This window comes from Salvelinus alpinus, chromosome 22 (genome assembly GCF_045679555.1).
Source record: "Salvelinus alpinus chromosome 22, SLU_Salpinus.1, whole genome shotgun sequence".
Classification (NCBI taxonomy): domain Eukaryota; kingdom Metazoa; phylum Chordata; class Actinopteri; order Salmoniformes; family Salmonidae; genus Salvelinus; species Salvelinus alpinus.
In genome coordinates, this window is record NC_092107.1 from 1,761,199 (window position 1) to 1,782,680 (window position 21,482).

General features: G+C 44.9%; 2 protein-coding genes across 4 annotated transcripts; both read right to left on the minus strand.

Moving 5' to 3' along the window:
• Nucleotides 1-625: 625 nt before the first annotated feature.
• Nucleotides 626-4,993, minus strand: LOC139548761 (suppressor of cytokine signaling 5-like). The gene is made up of 2 exons (XM_071358575.1): nt 4,891-4,993; nt 626-2,733 (listed from the first exon to the last, which is right to left on the minus strand). Exon 2 carries the CDS (start codon nt 2,559-2,561, stop codon nt 915-917), a length of 1,647 nt encoding a protein of 548 aa, XP_071214676.1. The 5' UTR covers nt 2,562-2,733; nt 4,891-4,993; the 3' UTR covers nt 626-914.
• A 337-nt stretch (nt 4,994-5,330) lies between these two features.
• LOC139548760 (protein Smaug homolog 2-like) lies at nt 5,331-21,369 on the minus strand. 3 transcript variants are annotated; one of them, XM_071358573.1, is made up of 13 exons: nt 21,058-21,369; nt 14,794-15,262; nt 14,138-14,617; nt 13,642-13,872; nt 13,131-13,261; nt 12,750-12,836; nt 12,215-12,488; nt 11,745-11,830; nt 11,242-11,357; nt 10,744-10,945; nt 10,186-10,312; nt 9,122-9,205; nt 5,331-8,930 (listed from the first exon to the last, which is right to left on the minus strand). In XM_071358573.1, exons 2-13 carry the CDS (start codon nt 14,987-14,989, stop codon nt 8,902-8,904), a joined length of 2,043 nt encoding a protein of 680 aa, XP_071214674.1. In that variant the 5' UTR covers nt 14,990-15,262; nt 21,058-21,369; the 3' UTR covers nt 5,331-8,901. The 3 variants fall into 3 exon arrangements, with proteins under 3 accessions (XP_071214674.1, XP_071214675.1, XP_071214673.1); XM_071358574.1 differs by having other exon boundaries at nt 13,152-13,261; nt 20,723-21,369; XM_071358572.1 differs by having other exon boundaries at nt 20,723-21,369.
• Between the last annotated feature and the right edge of the window lie 113 nt (nt 21,370-21,482).

Sequence of the window (21,482 nt, forward strand, 5' to 3'; positions counted from 1 at the left end):
CTAGACAGATCTACTTCCAAACTTCAGAGGAGATGGAGCTATTCTCAGCAGTTGCTGCTTCATGTTGTTCTCAGCACTAACACAAAACTGCTCTATTATCACTGTTTTCTCTAACACTGAGAAATGGTTTCAACTCTTATTCAATTTGATTCATTTTGTGTTAAGCATTCAGCAATGGCTTCAATGTTCGCTAATTTGAAAGGAAGTAACAATAACATCTCACATGGATAGAAACTCAAGACATTTACCTGCCTTACACCCCATAGTTTTAGTTTACATCTGAAAACTATAGGCTATATAGGAAAGTATTGGATTATTCAAGGTTATTAGGACGAGTCAAAAAGTCACTGCAGTACCTTTCTTTTGCCTTCAAAAGGAATGACACAAAAAAAAAATATATAATAATTGCAAATGGTTTATACCACCAGCCAGGTCCTCAGCAGTTTTCCAGCAGGTTGTCATTCATATACAGTCACATCTGTTAGTTTCCAGTAGCCTACATTTGGCAATGGTAATTAACTGACACATTATTAAACCTGTATGTGCTCCATAACTCATCCACCAAATCAGCCTGGATTCTGTTCACGTCAACCCAAAGAATTGATACATCCCCTCACACATGGTGTTTCATTACGATACTTCTGAAGTTTATTGTGCGCAAAGAAAAATGTGTATGTGCATCGTAATTGAATTAACATAATATCCACAGAGTTTGAGACAAGTGTAAGACATCATATACGGCAAATAATAAATAAAACAGGTAGCTAGGTATACAGTGAATGCAGTAGGTAAGTATATGTTAATTAAAAAAAAAAATGGAGTGAGTCAACTGGTTGTCCACTGAGCGAGGCCCGCCTCCATTGAGTGTTTAGTTAGTAGCCTAGTTGTGGTTCACTTCCACCAGAAGGTCTTTGTTATTCCCACCAGGTGTCCATCCTCCGTACCCTCACCCTTTGCTTGTAATGGTACTCCTTCAGGTGTTTCTTCAGGGTGTTGGGGATGGGCAGCACGTTGATGCCGTCGTAGGTGGTGCGGCTGCTGATCACCGCCCTGCACACGTGCTGCAGGCTGAAGGGCAGGTTGCGGTGGATGGGGTTGGACAGCAGAGGCTCGAAGAACATGCAGGAGTTGGGGTCCTTGTAGTGCTCCAACAGCCCTGTGACGGTGGGCGCGTGGAACACACTTGGGTCGTGCACGTCGAAGCTGAAGTTGTGGTTCCACTGCTCGATGCGGGCGTGCAGCGAGCGGCCATAGCGGCGGAAGCTGACAGAGAAGAGGTAGTCTTCCTGGGCTGAGTCGCGGAGGAGGAAGGTGCCCTCTGGCTTGCCCTCCAGCAGAGTCTCGGCCTCATAGCGGTCCATCACACCCCAGTAGCAGGGTAGGTTAGTGATCTGCAGCAGGTCAGGCACCAGACAGTGGATGTAGTCGATCTGGGTGTGGATGCGATAGCCGTCCTGAGTAGGGGGACCCTCAGCCTGGGGGACGGCAGCTCTGGTTGGCTGGAGGCTGGCTGTGACCTCAGGGTCATCCACAAGGTCAGGGACAGAAGCAGCCTCACAGACAGGGACCAAGGCAGATGCTGAGGCAGAAGAGGCGGCCACAGCCACCACCTCATCCAGAGTGTCCAGACAGCTCTGCAGCAGGAGCTGGTGCTGCTGTTGCCTCTGGAGAAGCAGCTGCTGTTGCTGGTGAATGGTAGCCCTGTCGTCCCCTGCAAGCTCATTCATACCATGGGCCAGTTTGGGCCCCAGCTTGTACAGAGGGTTGATCTGGGCCGTCACTTCAAACGTGTGGATCTCTGCGTTGGGAGGTGGCTCTACGCCTTGCTCGATGCTGATGCGCCTGCGCTCTCGCAACCGGTCATCCACATCCTCCACCACGGCAGCCATGTTTGAGGCAGAGGCACTAGTGCTGACCACCAAGGTGTCCACTATAGGAGGTGTGGAGATGGGGGCTGTGTGCTGCTTGATGAGGTACCACTTCTGAGCCAGCTCGGTGCCTGCAGCGAAGGGACAATCGTCCAGCATGAGTTCACTAAGGTGGATCTTGCGGCGCGAGGAGGCAGCCCCTGCAGCAGCTGCTGCTTGTGGCATAAAGACCTGCTGAGTGGAACTGGACGATGATGGCGATGGAGTGTTGGTCTTTATGGGGAAACACTGCCCCATGGCATCCTGGATCTTTTGGCGGAGTGTGCGACTGCCACCTGCCCCCCTGCCCTCAGCCTCACTGGCTGGTGGCTCAGGTGTCCCCTGTGCCAGCCTGGCTGTCCCCCTGTCCTGGCTGAGTGAAGTGACCCCCTCCAGGCCCTGCCATCTCCTGCCCTCCTTCAGGGGAGAGGAGGAGCAGCGGTCCCTGGGCTCCAGACCAGTCAGCAGGTCCCCATACTGAAACCCATCGCTGACAGGCCGCTCCGCAGCTTGCTGCTCACGGGATGTCTGGCCTTTTTTCTTTCCTCTTCCACCAGCATCTCTTCTCTCCTCAGACCGGCTCTGTCTCACCTTGGGACGGGCGCCCCGCTCCCTGTCTTTCCCACGATCGCCTGACTCCTTCGGTTGAGACATGTCAGGTTAATTACGGGCTGGAATAATGGTAGTTGCAGTCGGGTCGGCTGCAGGGAAAATGTGACTGGTGATTTGTGGCTGCAGTCAGTTCTCAGATGCAAGCCCTCCCATTCAGAATCTTTCCAAAGGCTGTCAATAACATGTCCCATGCATCACTATCAGTCACTTGGGGCTACAAGATAAACAAAAAATAGTTTCTCTTAGCTGCAGCAATTAGGAGCAAACAATTATATACACATTAAAAAAGACTACGGCCAATAAGCAAGATTGTTTATTAATAAAATTATTAAACAATGTAAACCTTTTTATAAGATTTTTTTTGTTGCTGCACCCTGACAGCAAAGACAGTTGGTACAGTCAATAAACTACAGTCATTGTCAATAACCCATCTTGTAGATCAGGGGTTCTCAAAGTGGGGTCCGGCAGGGGATCCACAGCCAGATCTCAAAATAAAAAAATGGATTCTAATGGTGCAGCCATTTTATTGGTCAACAAAAGACAGATTGTATCTTGTTGTCAAACTGACTGGGGCCAGCAAATCTCCTTGTGAAATTGACTGGGGTCCATCAAAAGGTAAGTGTCAAACTCAGCCCCAGTCAATTTTACAAGAGATTTGCTGACTCCAGTAAATTTAATAAGAGATGGTCCGTCTTTTGTTGACTAATAAGAAGGCTGCACCATAAGAATGCTATTTTGTGTGGCCAATAAAAAAATACAGTTCAACACTATCATTCCACTAGTACTGTAGATATACATATAGCTCCTTTAATCTATAATTCATGTTCTTAACTCTAGGCAACATGGGCATGGGAGGCTCGCAGGGATATTGGTATCCACAGTAGTCCACCATTCATACATTGTTCAACTCAACACTTCTTGGTATTACCCTTAAAATGTTTTACAACATAAATGCACTGTAATTCAAGCTTTGTAACTGCCATGCGACTGTGTAGAATTGCAGGATTTGAGGTTTAAAGCTGCAACAACAAAAAGGCTCTCTGCCTCATGATTTTTTTTGTAGAATTGCAGAAAATTCTCGAAACTGGGAAAAAATATAATAATCAAAAATTTGCAAAAACATTTCCTTCCTAGGGGCCGAGACTTGGTTCGTCCCGCCATGCACTGCCAACGTCATAGTAAAACTCCTTGTATCCTATACTTTCTCACTCAAATTGTGTTCTGATTATGAGAGGGTTCCTGATGAATTTGCAGTGGTGTAAAGTACTTTAGTAGTTTTAAAGTATTTTTTACTTAAGTAGTTTTTGGGGGTATCTGTACTTTACTATTTGTATTCTTGACAACTTTAACTTCACTACATTCCTAAAAAAAAGAGTATACTTTTTACATTTTCGCTGACACCCCAAAAAATACTCGTTACATTTTGAATGCTTAGCAGGACAACGAAATGGTCCAATTCATGCACTTAAAGATTAAATCCCTCGTCATCCCTACTGCCTCAAATGGCACTCACTAAATACACATGCTTAATTTGTAAATGTCTGACTGTTGGTGTTCCCCCCTGGCTAGCCGGCGTAAATAAAAATACAAAATAAGAAAACGGTGGTCTGGTTTGCTTAATTTTTTTTTTTTTTTAAATGCAATTATTTATACTTTTCCTTCTGATACTTGAGTATATTTGAGAAATTACACTTTTGATACTTAAGTATATTTAAAACCAAATACTTTTAGACTTATACTCAAGTAGTATTTTACTGGGTGACTTTCACTTGAGTCATTTTCTATTAAGGTAATCTTTACTTTTACTCAAGTATGACAATTAGGTAATTCACAGTGGTGGAAAAAGTACCTATCACAAAAGGGGTCCCGGGCTCCAGAAAGTTTGAGAACCCCTATAGCAGATAACGGACTTTCTCTCTTCCTTGATAACGGAGATATACGCGTTCTTTTATAGCTGGATGCGATTGAAGCGGTGCCCCTGGCTAGCCAGTTAACGTTAGCTAGCTAAACTGCTTTGTAGCATTAGCCTAGCATTTATCTGAAACATATCAGGCATCCCTCTTTTCTTTAGCAAGACGCGTTAGCTTACTCTAACCTCAGAAAAAAACAATATCGAACATTTGTTTCATAACACAAACACTTTGAGGATGTCACAAAGACCAACTAAAATGAGATAAAACTAACAAAATAGTTCATGATAACGGAAACAAGTTTGCTTGTTGAGCTAACGGAGAAGGCAAAATCCAGAAAAAAAAAAGGTTGTCACTCACAAATATTCGACAAGAATGTTCGTGAAGTCTCTCCTTATTTGCCTGTATTGTTATACTGTAATGCAAATGTGTTATCATTTTGATCAGATCAATTTACTTACCTTAAAAAAAACAGTATTCTTTGCTGTTTAGCTAGTAAGTAATGTTAAAACTAGGAAACGGAAAAGTTCACAACCCGGAAGTACAAATCCTTTTCAAAATAAAAGCCCACATAGTAACTTAATATAATCCATAAAACAGCACATTTCAAATTAAAAGTATTTAAAATGGATGAATGCACAGGCAGTTGATATGTTGTAGCATGTACATTTTGACTGAGTGAGTCTCCTGATGTTGACTAGCTAGGCATGTAGTGTACTGCAATGGAATGTACTGACGGCATCATCACATTCCAAACGTCATACACACTTGTAACCCATACTTATAGGTATGATAAATAAATTACCTATGATACGGCTGTATGTAACTGTTGCAAAGTGTCTTAAATAATATATTCAAAACTTTGAATAAAAGGAAACACTGATGATACCACAAACATGAGTCACGTAGCAAAAAAAGGTAACTCTTTTATTTGGACTGTCCATCTGATCAATACTGTAGTTCAGATCATTCAAACAATGTGTGACAGTAAAAAAGTAGCGTGTGTAAGCATGGGATGCAAACTGTTCATTCATAAAACATTAGAAAAATGTTTGGGGAGTCATTAGAATTAAATATAAATTGTACAAGACAGAGACGCAAAAAAAAGCCTACAACGTACTGCTTATTTATTATGCCAGGCAGGGACATTGACCACATCTGACAGGCCACTTGGGAAAAGGGGTCTCATGTATGACAGGCTGGCTATGTACCTCATAATTCTGCTTGGCATGTGAAAATAAAGCCAGACCCACGAAGTGCATTTTCTAACCAATTTCACGCTTCACTGAAATGTAAACACGGGGGTAAACATATTCCTTGGCCCGTTGTTAGTGTTGGGCTAGACTTGCACATATAGTATTATGACTCAGATTGGCCATTTCATCCCCCTCTGCATCCTAAACCACTGGCATGTGCAAACTCAATTTAGCCTCGCCTAAAGAACTAAGACTTTTCTACAACGGGACTGTCTACCCCTTACGTGGAGGAATTACTTCAGGTGCCATTGTATGTATTGAGACAGGGATAGGAAATGACAACCTGAGCCATATTACATGAGCCATATTACATGGCATGCTAGTATCAATTATCAGTTTAATAGCTTAGATTGAGATCATTGGTTGCCTATCTAAACCTGAAATTTGTGAACATTTTTTTAACCATTCTACTCTTTGTGGGAATTAATCTAATGTATTCATAAAGTCATATCTATCCAAGAGCCAGCTCAGAGGAAAACCATGACTAGGACACTACACAGGCTCAATAGCCAAATCAGAGAGAGGAAGCTGTCGCTGTGCATTTCAGGTGACATCAACTGTTAATCAGCCTGCGGCATCTGACAGTTCAAACCCACAAGGCCAGGCAATATCAGTCTTCACTTGCCACTCAAAAACTTTAGGAGCGCAGAGCAAAGGGTACACAACATACCCTCATACAGGTCTCACTCACTATCTAGTCTAGTGAGAATCATGATTACAGCGAGTAGATAAGCAGCTGAACTGAGGGGGTAGAAGGCATCTGTCATTCTCTACACAGCCCTCTCATGTGGTAGAAGGCTTAGCTACATGCTTTAGGCCTTACATACTGAGGAGACAGCATATTTACGAGCACTGAAGTGCCAACAGTCTTATTTTCAGACCCATCATTACACATCACAGAACATGAAATGGGCACTCCCAGAGGGAGGTAAACAATGCTATTAGGAGGTATCAACATTGAACTCCAGTCCCATCATCTCTGCTCTCTGGAGGATTTGTAGAGATTAAGCACTACCTTGACTGTGCCACACTGCACTCTCTCAATATCTACAACAATCGTTCAATTAGTGTGGGTGAAAACATGCAATTCTAGAAAAAACACAGAAGTTCTTAAAATGAAGGGAGTAGTAAAAAAAAAATATATATGAAAAAGTCATGCTGGTAAATAACCATGTTTACTAAACAAATAGACCAGCTATGGCTCTGCAGAAATAAAATGCGAATGGATATCCCTGCCTCGTGATGCAACCAAAGGTGATCCAAACGTTAAGACCATATACATACATGCACCTCCGCTCTGCCACATTCAAAGACAGGTTGTATAAGAGTTTCTGATTCAACACTGATACCACAAAATAAGTGTTAGGGTTTTACAACTGGAACACAAAAAGAGACCCAAACAGGACATTTCAAGCACCTTAAAATATAAGCCAGAATAGATTCCCATCCTGCGCTTTCTTACAGCTGCACTGGGGTTGGACAGCCTTCCTGTTTAGATTAAGCCACTGCGGAGCCGTACGTGAGATATGGCTAAGAAAACGTACCTCAATCCAGGGATGAGAAATGCGTTGTAATCCAAATTGTCCCATTATCCCAACTGTTACACCGAAAATATTGAACGACTGCCGGTTTTACGGAAAACTGCGCTTTTCATCATCCTGGTAGGTAGCAGAAGCCACAGCAGCCATTTTGGAATGGCAGTGTCAGCCAATCAGCTCCTTCGTCGTTCAACGCGACATGCCAGTCCATAATAGCTGCTGTGGCTACTGCTAGCTAGCAGGACGACGAAAACGTCAATTTACTTAAAAACGATCAGTTGTTTAATATTTGATGTAACAGTTGAGATAATGGGACAATTCAGAGTACATCGCATTTCTCATCCCTGGATTGAGGTACGTTTTCCGAGCCATATCTCACACCGGCTCCACTGTGGCTTAATCTAAACAGGAAGGCTGTCCAACCCCAGTGCAGCTGGAAGAAAGCGCAGGGTGGGAATCTATTCTGGCTACTTAAAAAGTATGATTCCGCAGATCTCCACACAGGCTATGTTGAGGAGAGGGCAGGGTGAGGAGGTGGGTACTGGTTCATTCTGAGTGGCAGAGACGGTGCTTCCTTTGCATTTTTCAGAACCAGTCATATTGGGGCCTCAGGGTAGAAGATGAATTCATTAAGCTTCCTCACCCAGTATAACATAGGGAGGTAACTACTTGAAAACACATGCACTAACAGCTCCCCTTGGATTTTTTTCATTTTCTTTACCAATGCAAGTTCTCACAGCCCCCACAGAAGAAACCATACCAGTCCTTATTCAACCCTGTGGGGTTTTCCCTCTGCCCTTAACTTGCAAATGAGATTCATCATCATTTTTGTAGAAGGGCAAAAATATCAATGCGGACAAGTTGCAGCTGGCATGCTACGTTCAAACCGCCATTGTTTTAACAATTACCATGTCTAATGTCACATTGGCCACTCCAAACATCAGTCTAACATAGGTATTCACACAGAGCCCTTCTCTTTGGCCTAGTAGAGGTGAGTAGGTGTCAGAGCCAGTAATACCCATGTTGGGTAAGTGAGGGGAATGAGCCAGGGTGTTGGTGTGTCTACTGTAAGGGCCTAACTAGCTCTGGCTGTAGCAGGGTAGGGTGGTTGTGTAGACAGCTGTAATTGTGTTCAAGGATCAGAGCCGTGCTACAGGCTGGTCATGCGTGTGATTCATTTCTGTTCTAGCGCCCAATTGGGAGGCCAAGTGCCTTACTCCTGGTTGGGAGACCCTGACCATACAGTTAAAGTATCTGGGGGTGTGAGGCGTGGCTCTGCGTGGATTTTTTTCTGGGAGGAAAAGGGGAGAAACATTTAAGTTAGAACCCCCTTAAAACAGCACCAATCCTCCATGTTCCTCTCAAAGCTCAACACTCAGAGCATCAATCTGCTCCTTTTAATGTCACAGTCCTGCAGAAGACATTGAGCAAGTTGCACAAGTAACCTCTTCTCCCTCCTGTAATATAATAGTCATCTGTATTCCATTTATAATAAACTCAGTTAAGTATAATAAAGTAGAAAAATATCAGAGAACATATACACTGTTAGTTGTCGTTTTGTAGTGACCATTTCGCTTTCTTTTTTAAGCATATATTTTTGTGCTGGGCAAGAGGAACTGAACAGGCCTCAGTTGAAGTGAAGTGTCAGTTTGGTTTCTTCCTTTCACTGCTTTTAATTTCATATTGTTGATGTTCGGTCCATTCCATCTACAGGAAGGAGGATTGGGAAAAAATTGATGAAAAAAATAAACATGTATTATGATTTCAAATCATAACGTTATTTCACTCTCTGCCTAATCCAAATGACACATTTCAATAACCTAAATGTGGTTTTAAATATCAGTGTCATACTTCCAAGAAGTTGCATGTGGGAGTGTAAGGCGTGTGTTTTCACTCACCCCCTAAGGCATGCTCTGTCATACTGAGGCACAGTGACTCCAGGGTAGGGTTGATCTCCAGGTCTGCACCTGGAACTTGGCATTCTGGGAGAGGAGAGACAGGTAACTCAGTTATCTTGTGTGTACTATATCTGGACATTAAATCACACTTTAAAAACTGACAGATGCATTAGATATGGAGCCGTGTGAATGCGGTGTGTATGGAGATGTGGGTGGGATGCGTAAGCCGGTGTAAAATTGGGTTTAAAGGCTGTGGGTGAGATGTATAAAGGCCGTGTATGATTGGGTTTGGAAGGAGATGTCGCTGGGATATTAAAGGAAATGTGAATGAAGGTTGCAGTGAGACATGGAGGGTATGTGTAAAAAGACAGTGGGAATAGAGATTTGAGCAAGGTATGTGTAAGACAGTGTATATGATGTTTAGAACTCTAATTCTCTTTCTCACTCTCGGAGGACCTGAGCCCTAGGACCATGCCTCAGGACTACCTGGCATGATGACTCCTTGCTGTCCCCAGTCCACCTGGCCGTGCTGCTGCTCCAGTTTCAACTGTTCTGCCTGCGGCTATGGAACCCTGACCTGTTCACCGGACGTGCTACCTGTCCCAGACCTGCTGTTTTCAACTCTCTAGAGACCGCAGGAGCGGTAGAGATACTCTGAATGATCGGCTATGAAAATCCAAATGACATTTACTCCTGAGGTGCTGACCTGTTGCACCCTCTACAACCACTGTGATTATTATTATCTGACCATGCTGGTCATTTATGAACATTTGAACATCTTGGCCATGTTCTGTTATAATCTCCACCCGGCACATCCAGAAGAGGACTGGCCACCCTTCATAGCCTGGTTCCTCTCTAGGTTTCTTCCTAGGTTTTGGCCTTTCTAGGGAGTTTTTTCCTAGCCACTGTGCTTCTACACCTGCATTGCTTGCTGTTTGGGGTTTTAGGCTGGGTTTCTGTACAGCACTTTGAGATATCAGCTGATCTAAGAAGGGCTTTATAAATACATTTGATTTAGAAGTGATTGGGGTAATATTTGGGGGAAGGGGGTGCTAGGATCCTACCTTGCTGCTGGAACAGGAGCATGGTTTGCGGGGAGGTGTGGACAGGGAGTGAGTGGGTCCGTTGCACGGAGCTGCGACTCTGGCTTGGCATGCTGTTGCTGCCCCCAGGGTTGGCAAACCACAGGTTCTACAGAGACAACAGAACATCAACTCTCATCAAACATGTTGTACACCGTGTTAGTCTTCCCAGCACGATGATTACAGAGACTCTTTCAGCTATGATAATGAACCAATGCATATCAAAATGCAGTGCCTAACCCACGTGTTGCCCTGGGTATTGCATTGATTAACCTGTTAACACTTTCTGTGGTTGCACTTGTTAATCTGTCAAAACAAATGTTGTCTAAGGATAGTTCACCACTATGTGGGTATAATAACATGTAGATCAATATAATCTATTGTCAAATCTAATGTTGGCTAACTAGCTGCAATCCTCAATGACAAATACTTCTTAGAAAATGTATTATCTTGTGAATGAATCTGACTTTTTTTATATGTGAACTTCAGTGGCTGTATTCAATGCCTCCAGACTATATGACATCCCATCCTATGACTAACCTGTCTGCCGTGGCCTGGCAGTGTGGGGCTGGTGAGGGTGTGGCGTGGGGAGGCAACCCCGATGCCACCTGGACTCAGGAGACCCATGCGCCCGGCAGTGAGGCCACGAGGGGGCATCTGGAATGACCTCTGCCCCCTACGCGCCAGACCCCCAGCACTCACAGAGCCTGCTGTGGGGAGGGAGTTGGAACCATATGCCCAGCTAGAGGAGGCAGAGAGAACAGTTATCAGACAGAGCCCTGTGGGACATCCAGCTAGAGGAGGCAGAGAGAACAGTTATCAGACAGAGCCCTGTGGGAAATCCAGCTAGAGGAGGCAGAGAGAACAGTTATCAGACAGAGCCCTGTGGGAAATCCAGCTAGAGGAGGCAGAGAGAACAGTTATCAGACAGAGCCCTGTGGGACATCCAGATGGATGTGTAGATGGATAGAGAGACTCTCAGCTGCCATGACAGAAGAGTGATAGATCAAAAGGAGAAGAGAAGTCCAGTTATCTTACCCTTTCTGTCGGTACACAGGCATGTCCAGCATGGCTTTTCTTGGGAACAGGCGGAGCAGTTTGAGAACCTGCTGCTTCCAGGAGACCAGTCTCTTCCTCTGAGTCTCTGTGAAAGCCTGAAATAGAGAGAGAATGAGAGAGAGAGATAAGAGATGTAAGAGAGAGAAATTGAGAGGTAACAGAGAGAGTGAAATCCTGCTCCTGATGATTTCAAACAGCTAGCTAGAGACATCAAATACTTCACCCCAGTTGAGATACATATTTTAATTGGCGAGTGAGAAAGAGAGAGCGAGGTGTTTGAACTCCTGGTAATGGTTCAAACATAGCAGCAAAAAAATAAACCTTTTATTTCTTTCTTAGTGCAGTGAAAGTTCTCTACGTAACATACCATTGAGAGGAGCTGTAGGTGTTGTTACACATCATTTGCAGCCTAAACCACCAGCTAGCTGTATGTGAAAAGGTCGAAATGTTTATTTTCTAGATGTGATTCTGCGGGGTCTCACCTCATGTGTCAGACATTTCTCAATGAGCTGCAGGTAACAGCTGATATTCTCCTCATCCGGCCTGGACACCAGTAGTTGAGTGCACACTGCAACACATGGACAGGAGGTTCACACAATGTTACATAACACCCACCCCCTCCAAAACATGGACAGGAGGTTCACACAATGTTACATAACACCCACACACACCCCCTCCAACACATTGACAGGAGGTTCACACAATGTTACATAACACCCACACACACCCCCTCCAAAACATGGACAGGAGGTTCACACAATGTTACATAACACCCACACACACCCCCTCCAAAACATGGACAGGAGGTTCACACAATGTTACATAACACCCACACACACCCCCTCCAACACTCATTCCAAACAAAACACACCAGCACATCAACAACAAACAAGCTCAACAATCGTCCAAATAGACATGTACTCAGCCATGTAAAAGCCTTGTCCTTTTTTACCTTTACCCATGACACGCGTGAACTGGCCAGCAATGTCGCGGTCTGAGATGGGTGTGGCTGAGGACTCCCCGTCGCAGGGAGGGGGGTTGTGGAAGCCCTCCTGGGCCAGGTCCTTGTCCTCCCCAGGGTTGGAGTGCTCTGAGGGGGATCCAGTCCGCTCCATATCTCTGTGGGAAACACTGGGAGGGCTGTAGCTGTAGACCTTGATGGGGGTGATGATAATCTGCTGTAGCTCCTGTAGGGCGTTACGCAGGTTGCCCCCCTCCAGTATATCCTGTTGGATCAATCATAGCATTATCTTATTAGCAAAGCTGTCTTGAGGTGTGACAGGAAATTGTCATGGAACTCGTTGCTCAACTTTCATTTGAAGAAAATGTGAGTGGTACCATATCTACACTATTTGTGATTATTATAGTGGATATGGTCATTTACATTTCATTAGAAACTAACAGTTAAGTTGTTGAGAACAACATTACCAGGTAAAAATGCATCTGAAATGCTTTTAAAATAATAGTGGTGACAGCATGTGGTTTACCTTCTCTAAGGACTTGAGAACGCTTGGCCTCTCTCGCAGCTTCTGGACACTCAGGGCTATCTTGTGCCGCGCACCTTTGGTCACATTCTGGACGAAGAGTTAAAAGGAGAAATCACTGCTCACAGCAACACGGACATCCAGTTACTAAATAACACTCCTGATCACCATCGGTTTCATTAAAGCTATGGAGCAGAGCCAAGACAGCATGGTTTATCTGCGCGGGGAGGCTGTGTATAACTGTAGGGTGCAGCGATGCTTCATTTCAGGGCTCATTGAGTGCTGAGGTATGACTATGCTGGAGGACAATACGCAGGCCATATCTATTCAGCCCTGATGAGGAAGGCAGGGGAAAGAGAGGACTAACAAGAGAAGCTGACCAACCTGTGACAAACGATGACAAACCTGTGACTCCAGGTGGTGCTCTGTCAGAATCATCATCTCCTCATAAGTCATCTGGGAGAAAAGTGCTGCGTACTTATGAAGACGAAGGCTCTTCAGCCACATGGGCACATCTGAAACAAAGTAGAAAAACAACATGCTCATAAGTTGTTATTCTTCTCCTGTTGAGTCCTTGTAACTCTAGTCCAAGAACAATGAGAAGGATAAAACTAACAAATAATAGACACTACTGTGGAATGCTTGACGCATCTGTGCAGTGCATGTCAAAATAAACACATCAGATCTATTTGTTGGAGAACGCTGTCCTACTTATTTTTCATGGACATCTGGAGCACACACAAACAAAACAACTGAAACACTCTATAGCATCCCACTGAAAAGGCATTTCCACCATTGCCAAGTGCAGTAGCCATTGGCATGTCATGACTTTTCCCAGAGAAAATACCAACAATGTAACCGCTTTGAACCCCTGGCGTGTTATGGTTGACCTGACCTTTCATGCCACTGCCGTCCTCCTGGAAGGTGTTTCTGGAGCCCTGGTCCTCAGTCTGCTCGCTGCCTGAGGATGCAACACTACTCTGGGGGGACAGGGGCGCGTGGTCAAAGGCCTGTCGCCCCCCCAGGTCGTCCTGGCTCAGCCAATCTGCGCCACAGACCTGGGGACTGGAGGGGATCAGGGACAAGGACCTCTTCAGAGGACTGGGCTGGCCCATCTGACCCATGCCTGGCAGGGGACACAGGAGGGGCAGGATGTTATAGATAATCGCAGTAAACCATCCCTTTAACGAAGGCCTATACAGAGAGACTATTTACAAAGACGTGACAATCATGACAAAGATCACACACTAAATAGTTGAGCATGGTTACATAACTGAGATAACCACAAAAAGCTATATTGTATGTTTAGTATATTCCTCATCACCTCGACAACATATCCTCGACCATTTCTCTCCCTCAGTCTGGCTTGGTAGGAGATGTGAGCCACTGACCTGCGTTGTTGCTGTTGATGGGCGAGAGCATCCCACCCTGGAAAGACATGTGTCCATTCTGCCCTGCAGGGGAGGAGCTGGAGGAGGGGGGCTTGTCCAGCCAGCCGTGGCCAGGGTCCAGGCCCTCCGCGGAGCCCGGCCACTCATCTGAACCCTGGCGGGGGTGGTAGGGCCCGGAGGGGGGCCGGGAGGAGGGCGCTGGGTAGCCGCTGGAGAGGTGCTCCTCCAGGTGGTTGAGCCACATGGCCAGCGAGGTGCGGTCGTCCAGGGTGGTGGCCGGGTGGATGAGGGCGTAGGACAGCAGCTGTCTGCTCTCCTCCACAAACAGGCTGCTCTCGATGGTATAGCTCAGCACCTTCTGCAGCAGCTTCATGTACTCACACTTGGCCTCGCTGTTGCGGGGCTGCAGCAGGGGTAGGTGGGACAGCAGCAGGGACACCGCCTTCTCCATGGGCTCCTGGTGCCACTGGCTCACAATGTCTAGAGAGGGGAAGGACAGAGGGGTAGTTAATTACATGTAAAAGACATTTTCACAGGTTGTAGGTCTATCTGTTACAAGGTTTTTACACTTTAAGATAGGGTGTTCCAGTAATGCAACATGGCTAATCCAATAGGGTTTCAAATGTATCCTTCAGAAATCTGCAGTCATTAACTACCTGCATTGTTGGCCTCAGCCTCCAGGATGTGGATCTCAGTGCAGTCTGCCAGCCAGTGCTCCAGGCAGATGTGCAGGAAGCGGGCCTGGGTACGAGACGCTCTCTTCAGCAAGGAAAGAAGCGCCACCGTCTGCTCACACTCGTTCCAGCCCTTGAACCAGTCCGTCAGGATGCCCACCTGGTCTCGGAACATCATGGCGCGTTCCCAACGGGAAGGGGGGCGGGAATATGTGGGTGGGGGGTTAGGGGGAAGACTGCTTGCTCACACACAGGTTCACTCTGGCCCCTGCTCAGCGGCTGCTTTTACACAACAGTCCTGGGATCCCCTCAAAGTAGAGCGAGGGGCCCTCACATGGTTCAGGTGCAGGAGATGGGGGTACTGAGGGGAGGGCGTGTTAAATCCAGCTCGTTGTGTCAGACAGAAGGAGGGTTCTCTCTCAGGTGCATCAGTGTCAGCATTATCCAAATCCTAACAAATCAACAGGGAAAAGTACATAAGGTACACTGAAAAAATATATAAACGCAACATGGACAGTGTTGGTCCTATGTTTCATGAGCTGAAATAAAAGATACCAGAAATAATCCACACACACAAAAAGCTTAATGCTCTCAAATTTTGTGCACAATTTTTTTTTACATCCCCCTTATCTCCATTACCAAGATAATCCATCCAGCTGACAGGTGTGGCATATCAAAAAGCTGATCATTACACAGGTGCACCTTGTGCTGGGGACAAAAAAAGGCCACTAAAATGTGCAGTTCAAATCGAACTGTCACATGCGGCGAATACAACAGGTGTAGACCTTACCGTGAAATGCTTACTTACAAGCCCTTAACCAACAATGCAGTTCAAGAGTAAGAAAATATTTACCAAATAAACTAAAACAAAAAATTAAATACAAAAATAATAAAAAGTAACAATAACATAAGAATAAAGAGGCTATATACATTGGGTACCGAATCAGTGTGCGGGGGTACAGGTTTGTTAAGGTAATTTGTACATGTTGGTAGGGGTGAAGTGACTATGCATAGATAATAAACAGCGAGTAGCAGCAGTGTACAAAACAAATGGGGGGGGGGGGGTCAATGTATATAGTCCGGTGGCCATTTGACTAATTGTTCAGCTGTCTTATGGCTTGGGGGTAGAAGCTGTTAAGGAGCCTTTTGGTCCTTGACTTGGCATTCCGGTAACGCTTGCCATGCGGTAGCAGAGAAAACAGTCTGTGACTGGAGTCTGACAATTTTATGGGCTTTACTCTGACACCGCCTATTATATAGGTCCTGGATGGCAGAAAGCTTGGCCCTAGTGATGTACTTGGGCAGTACGCACTACCCTCTGTAGCGCCTTACGGTCAGATGCCGAGCAGTTGCCATACCAGGCAGTGATGCAACCAGTCAGGACGCTCTCAATGGTGCAGCTGTAGAACTTTGAGGATCTGGGGACCCATGCCAAATATTTTCAGTCTCCTGAGGGGGAAAAGGTTTTGTCGTGCCATCTTCACGACTGCCTGGGTGTGTATGGACCATGATAGTTAATTTGCGATGTGGACGCCAAGGAACTTGAACACACTCGACCTGCTCAATTACAGCCCAGTCGATGTTAATGGGGAACTGTTCCACCCGCCTCTTCCTGTAGTCGATCAGCTCCTTTGTCTTACTCACATTGAGGGAGAAGTTGCTGTTCTGGCACCACACTGCCAGTTCTCTGACATCCTCCCTATAGGCTGTCTCATCGTTGTTGGTGATCAGGCCTAAAACTGTTGTGCCGTCAGCAAACTTAATGGTGTTGGAGTTGTGTTTGGCCACGCAGTCTTGGGTGAACAGGGAGTACAGGAGGGGACTAAGTACACACCCATGAGGGGCCCCAGTGTTGAGGATCAGCGTGGCAGACATGTTGTTGCCTACCCTTACCACCTGGGGACGGCCCGTCAGGAAGTCCAGGATCCAGTTGCAGGGGAGGTGTTTAGTCCCAGGGACCTTAGCTTAGTGATGAGCTTTGAGGGCACTATGGTGTTGAACGCTGAGCTGTAGTCAGTGACCAGCATTCTCACATAGGTGTTCCTTTTGTCCAGGGGGGAAAGGGCAGTGTGGAGTGCGATTGAGATTGTGTCATCTGGATCTGTTGGGGCGGCATGCAAACTGGAATGGGACTAGGGTATCCGGGAGGATGCTGTTGATGTGAGCCATGACCAGCCTTTCAAAGCACTTCATGGCTACTGACGTGAGTGCTACGGAGCGGTAATCATTTAGGCAGGTTACCGTCGCTTCCTTGGGCACAGGGACTATGGTGGACTGCTTGAAACATGTAGGTATTACAGACTCAGTCAGGGAGAGGTTGAAAATGTCAGTGAAGACACTTGCCAGTTGGTCTGCGCATGCTTTGAGTACACGTCCTGGTAATCTGTCTGGCCCCGCGGCTTTGTGAATGTTGACCTGTTTAAAAAGTTCAGCTACCAAGAGCGTTATCAAACAGTCATCCAGAACAGCTGGTGCTCTCATGCATGCTTCAGTGTTGCTTGCCTCGAAGCGAGCATAAAAGGCATTTAGCTCGTCTGGTAGGCTCACGTCACTGGGCAGCTCGCATCTGGGTTTCCCTTTGTAGTCCATAATAGTTTAAGCCTTGCCACATCCAACGAGCGTCAGAGCCGGTGTAGTAGGATTCAATCTTAATCTTGTATTGATTGTTCGTCTGAGGGCATAGCGGGATTTCTTATAAGCGTCCGGATTAGTGTCCCGCTCCTTGAAAGCGGCAGCTCTAGCCTTTAGCTCAATGTGGATGTTGCCTGTATTCCATGGCTTCTGGTTGGGATATGTACGTATGGTCACTGTGGGGACGACATCATCGATGCACTTATTGATGAACACGATGACTGAGGTGGTATACTCAATGCCATTGGATGATTCCCGAAACATATTCCAGTCTGTGCTAGCAAAACAGTCCTGCAGCGTAGCATCCACGTCATCTGACAACTTCCGTATTGAGCGAGTCACTGGTACTTCCTGCTTTAGTTGTTGCTTGTAAGCAATTATCAGGAGGATAGAATTGTGGTCATATTTGCCAAATGGGAGGGCGGGGAAGAGCTTTGTATGCATCTCTGTGTGTGGAGTAAAGGTGGTCTAGAGTTTTTTTCCTCTGGTTGCACATTTGACATGCTGGTAAAATTTTGGTTAAACTAATTTAAGTTTGCCTGCATTAAAGTCCACGTTTGACAAAAGAATTCTCACTCTTTTGTCCATAATATTAATCTCATCATGTAAACCAGGGATGGGCAACTTTGATGGCGCCCTCCTCCCGGCCCCGAAAAACAGAACTCATAATGGGCCGCAGAGGGGCGGCAGGTAGCCTAGTGGTTAGAGAGTTGGGCCAGTAACCGGAAGGTTGCTGGATTGAATCCCCGAGCTGACAAGGTAAAAATATGTCGTTCTGCCCCTGAGCAAGGCAGTTAACCCACTGTTCCCCGGGCGCCGAAGACATGAATGTCGATTAAGGCAGCCCCCCCGTACCTCTCTGATTCAAAGGGGTTGGGTTAAATGCAGAAGACACATTTCAGTTGGACAACTGACTAGGTACCCCACTTTGCCTTTCCCAGTGGCTCGTGGGTCTGCGTACACACATCCTAAAACATTTTACTGGCCCACCTCGTGACAGCGAAGGTTTAAAAAAAAATACATTTTAGTTAATGTCCTGCAATTCTGCACATTTTGCCATGGGGCATAGAAATAATGTTGCCGTTTAAAGCAAGTTTGCTGCAATTCTACGCAATTTCATAACTAAGTTAATGCAATTCTAGTCATTTTCCCATAGGGTGTTTGCAGTTTTGTTTGCAGTTTTGAATATGTTAACTAATGATCAATAGGCTCCACCCTATTTGGTATTTCAACCATGCTTACTACAAGTTTAGATAGCTACCCCCTAGACTAATTTACCAATCTAAAAACATTTTGCTGACATGGGCTAAATGAGTGACCGATGCACAACCAAATTTCAAAATGTTCAAAATGTCACCTTGTGTATTCTTTTATTAATTGTCAACAGTAAGTTGAGGCCTAGACTGAGTAACAAAAACATTTTTTGGGGGTCAAGGCCCTACAAAACAGGGGGCCATGCGCCAGTCGCCCATCCCTGATGTAGGCTATACAAGTGCTCTCGCCAATAGCATGCAGATAGCTCTATTATCTAGTGCAAGTGCCAATACCAGGGAGTGCACTCATTATACAATGCAAACATTTTTTTGTGAGAAAACAAAACAGTAGAGTTAAAAATACAATAGAATCTCATTTCACTTTAATTTTTTATTCCATACATGGACATTTAACTGCAAAGGGTATTTTTATACAGCCTTTTATCTGCAACAAGTCAATTTGATGGAAACATCTCTGGTGTTAAAATGTGAATATTGTTTTAATGCAAATTTTTGAATATTCATATGAAACTGTCCCAAATTGGATAGAAACCTAGCTAATATCACTCGGTTACCGTGGAATTGCCCTTCTACATTGTAAAGATGGTCTCTGTACAACACACTAATGCATATTCTTTATTTAGGCCAGCTAATCATAATGCAAGATAATCAGCTTCATGGTGAAGTGAAAGTAGAGCACATTATTACCAGCATCATCAACACAGGTTATGGTAAAGAACTTCCATGCAGTATGCATGCACATTTATCCTGACCATTCAGCCAACATCTGTGTAAGTTTGATAAAGCCAACATCTAGGCCTAGCTGCCCAGTCAATCTATGAGTGTATTTGACTTGAAGCAACAACAACAACAAAAAGACTACATAATCTCCATGGAATCTGTCATGTATTCTTAACACAATACATAATATGTGATGACTTGCAATACAGCTTGTTACAGGGTAAAGTAATAACAGCTGTCATCCAACCATCCCAGTATTGCAATGACCACCTGAGTGGTGGGTATATACTGTAACTTGCAATGCCTAGTTGTTATGTAGCTAGGTTTACATAAATAAATAAATAGACTAGACGTAACATAGTCCATGTAAATCCGAAGCGTTCAAATGAGTTATAATATGTTACGCTTGGTATGGTGAAATAAGACAGATGGTCAAGGAAAAAACTAAAGTCAAGCGGTTGGTCGCGGTGGATGGGCTGGCCGTATAACGAGAACGTCTAGCAACCCAAAGGTTGAGACTTAAAATCTCATCACCGACAACTTTAGCTAATTCGCAACTTTTCAACTAATTACTACTTTGTAACTACTTAGCCTACCCTTCCCCTAACCTTAATTAACCCTTTAACCTAACTCCTAAACTGAATCCCTAACTCTAACCCATAGCCGAGCTAATGTTAGTAAGCTAGTTATCGTTAGCCACCTAGCCAGAATTCGTAACATATCATACGAAATGGGTGTTGGACATCCACAAATTAATACATACCATACGAAACGTGACATATACTAAATGGGGTGTCTCGGATTTACGTACAGAATAATACGAAATACTCTGAAACCAGCCCAGCTAGCTACCGAGAGATATTTGTCCCCCCCCCCCAAAAAAAAAACTTGATTTGATCACAAAAGCAGAACGTTACGTTAGTAGCCAAGCTCTGGCTAGGAGGGGCTATATTAGTAGTAACGTTACCTAGCTAACAAGTAAGAGGGGTGGTTATTCTAACTAGGCTAACGTTACCATAAGACACCAGTCCACTACTAAGTACCTACAGAGCTAATCATCTAGCTAGTTTGTTGGTAGACATAGTTATCTAGCTAGCTAACGTTGGTAGCTTTGTCAACTCACGATCAAACAAAAGAGGGAATAAAACATTTTTACATTTAACGTTAGCCATCACAGCTAGCGAACGTTAACTCGCAGCCTTACCTATGGTAAGTTAGCTAGCTAACGTACGTTTGACCAGGCCATACATGTAGTTAGCCAAGAGTTAGAAAACGTAAAAACAAACCTGTGACAACGGTGACGTTTCCAGGGCACGGGCTGTTGCAGTCTACTGCACAAAGGTGGATTTGATGGTCTAGGGGCAGTTAGCTATCTTAAAAACTAACACCAGGCCTTTACGGGTGGCTTTCACCATGTAAATGGACGAGGGATTCAGGATTGGTATTGTTTTTCAGTAGCGACGTTGCTATTGGAATGTCGCTGTATTTCTCATCTCGTTAAACGATATTACAGTCCTCGCGTTGCAAAGGTCCTCCATGGTCCATTTTGCAAAAAACACGGCAGGTTACATAAATGATATCCACATCCCACCCTTCAACTTCTAGCGGTTGGTTTGTTTACCTTTGTGAATTGTCACTTGTTAGCTCCCTAACCGATTAGATAGCTAACGTAGCCGCTAAATCGCTAGCAAGTAGCTATTTGCTTGATTTATAAACGCTGGATGAGGCGAAGATTTCGATCCAACATTTGTCGTTGATTGCTATGAAAATTATTTTCGGATTATTAAAAAAATAAAAAATAATACATTTACAAGACTATCTATGTACAGAATATTTATTTGAACATAGAGAAATATGGAAAGTACGCTTGGCGATATCTAGCTAGCCTACTTCGATTCAGACTTGAAGCAACGTCGGAAACTAACGTAATGGCTTTTGGGCGGGGTAAACAAAGAGAAAAGTGCCCCACCTAGCGGATGAAACGCACACACCACTCCTGGGCTGAAATTGATGGATATGATCACAGATTATCCATTATATTGAGCA

What these genes read in the sequence shown, in the direction of transcription:
- LOC139548761 (XM_071358575.1), bottom strand. Translation starts at nt 2,561, where the DNA reads ATGTCTCAACCGAAGGAGTCAGGCGATCGTGGGAAAGACAGGGAGCGG.
- LOC139548760 (XM_071358573.1), bottom strand. Translation starts at nt 14,989, where the DNA reads ATGATGTTCCGAGACCAGGTGGGCATCCTGACGGACTGGTTCAAGGGC. An exon ending in CATCAACAGCAACAACGCAG is followed by an intron (nt 13,873 to 14,137) that starts GTCAGTGGCTCA and finishes GTCCCCTGCCAG; the next exon opens with GCATGGGTCAGATGGGCCAG. An exon ending in AGAAATGTCTGACACATGAG is followed by an intron (nt 11,358 to 11,744) that starts GTGAGACCCCGC and finishes TCTCTATTTCAG; the next exon opens with GCTTTCACAGAGACTCAGAG.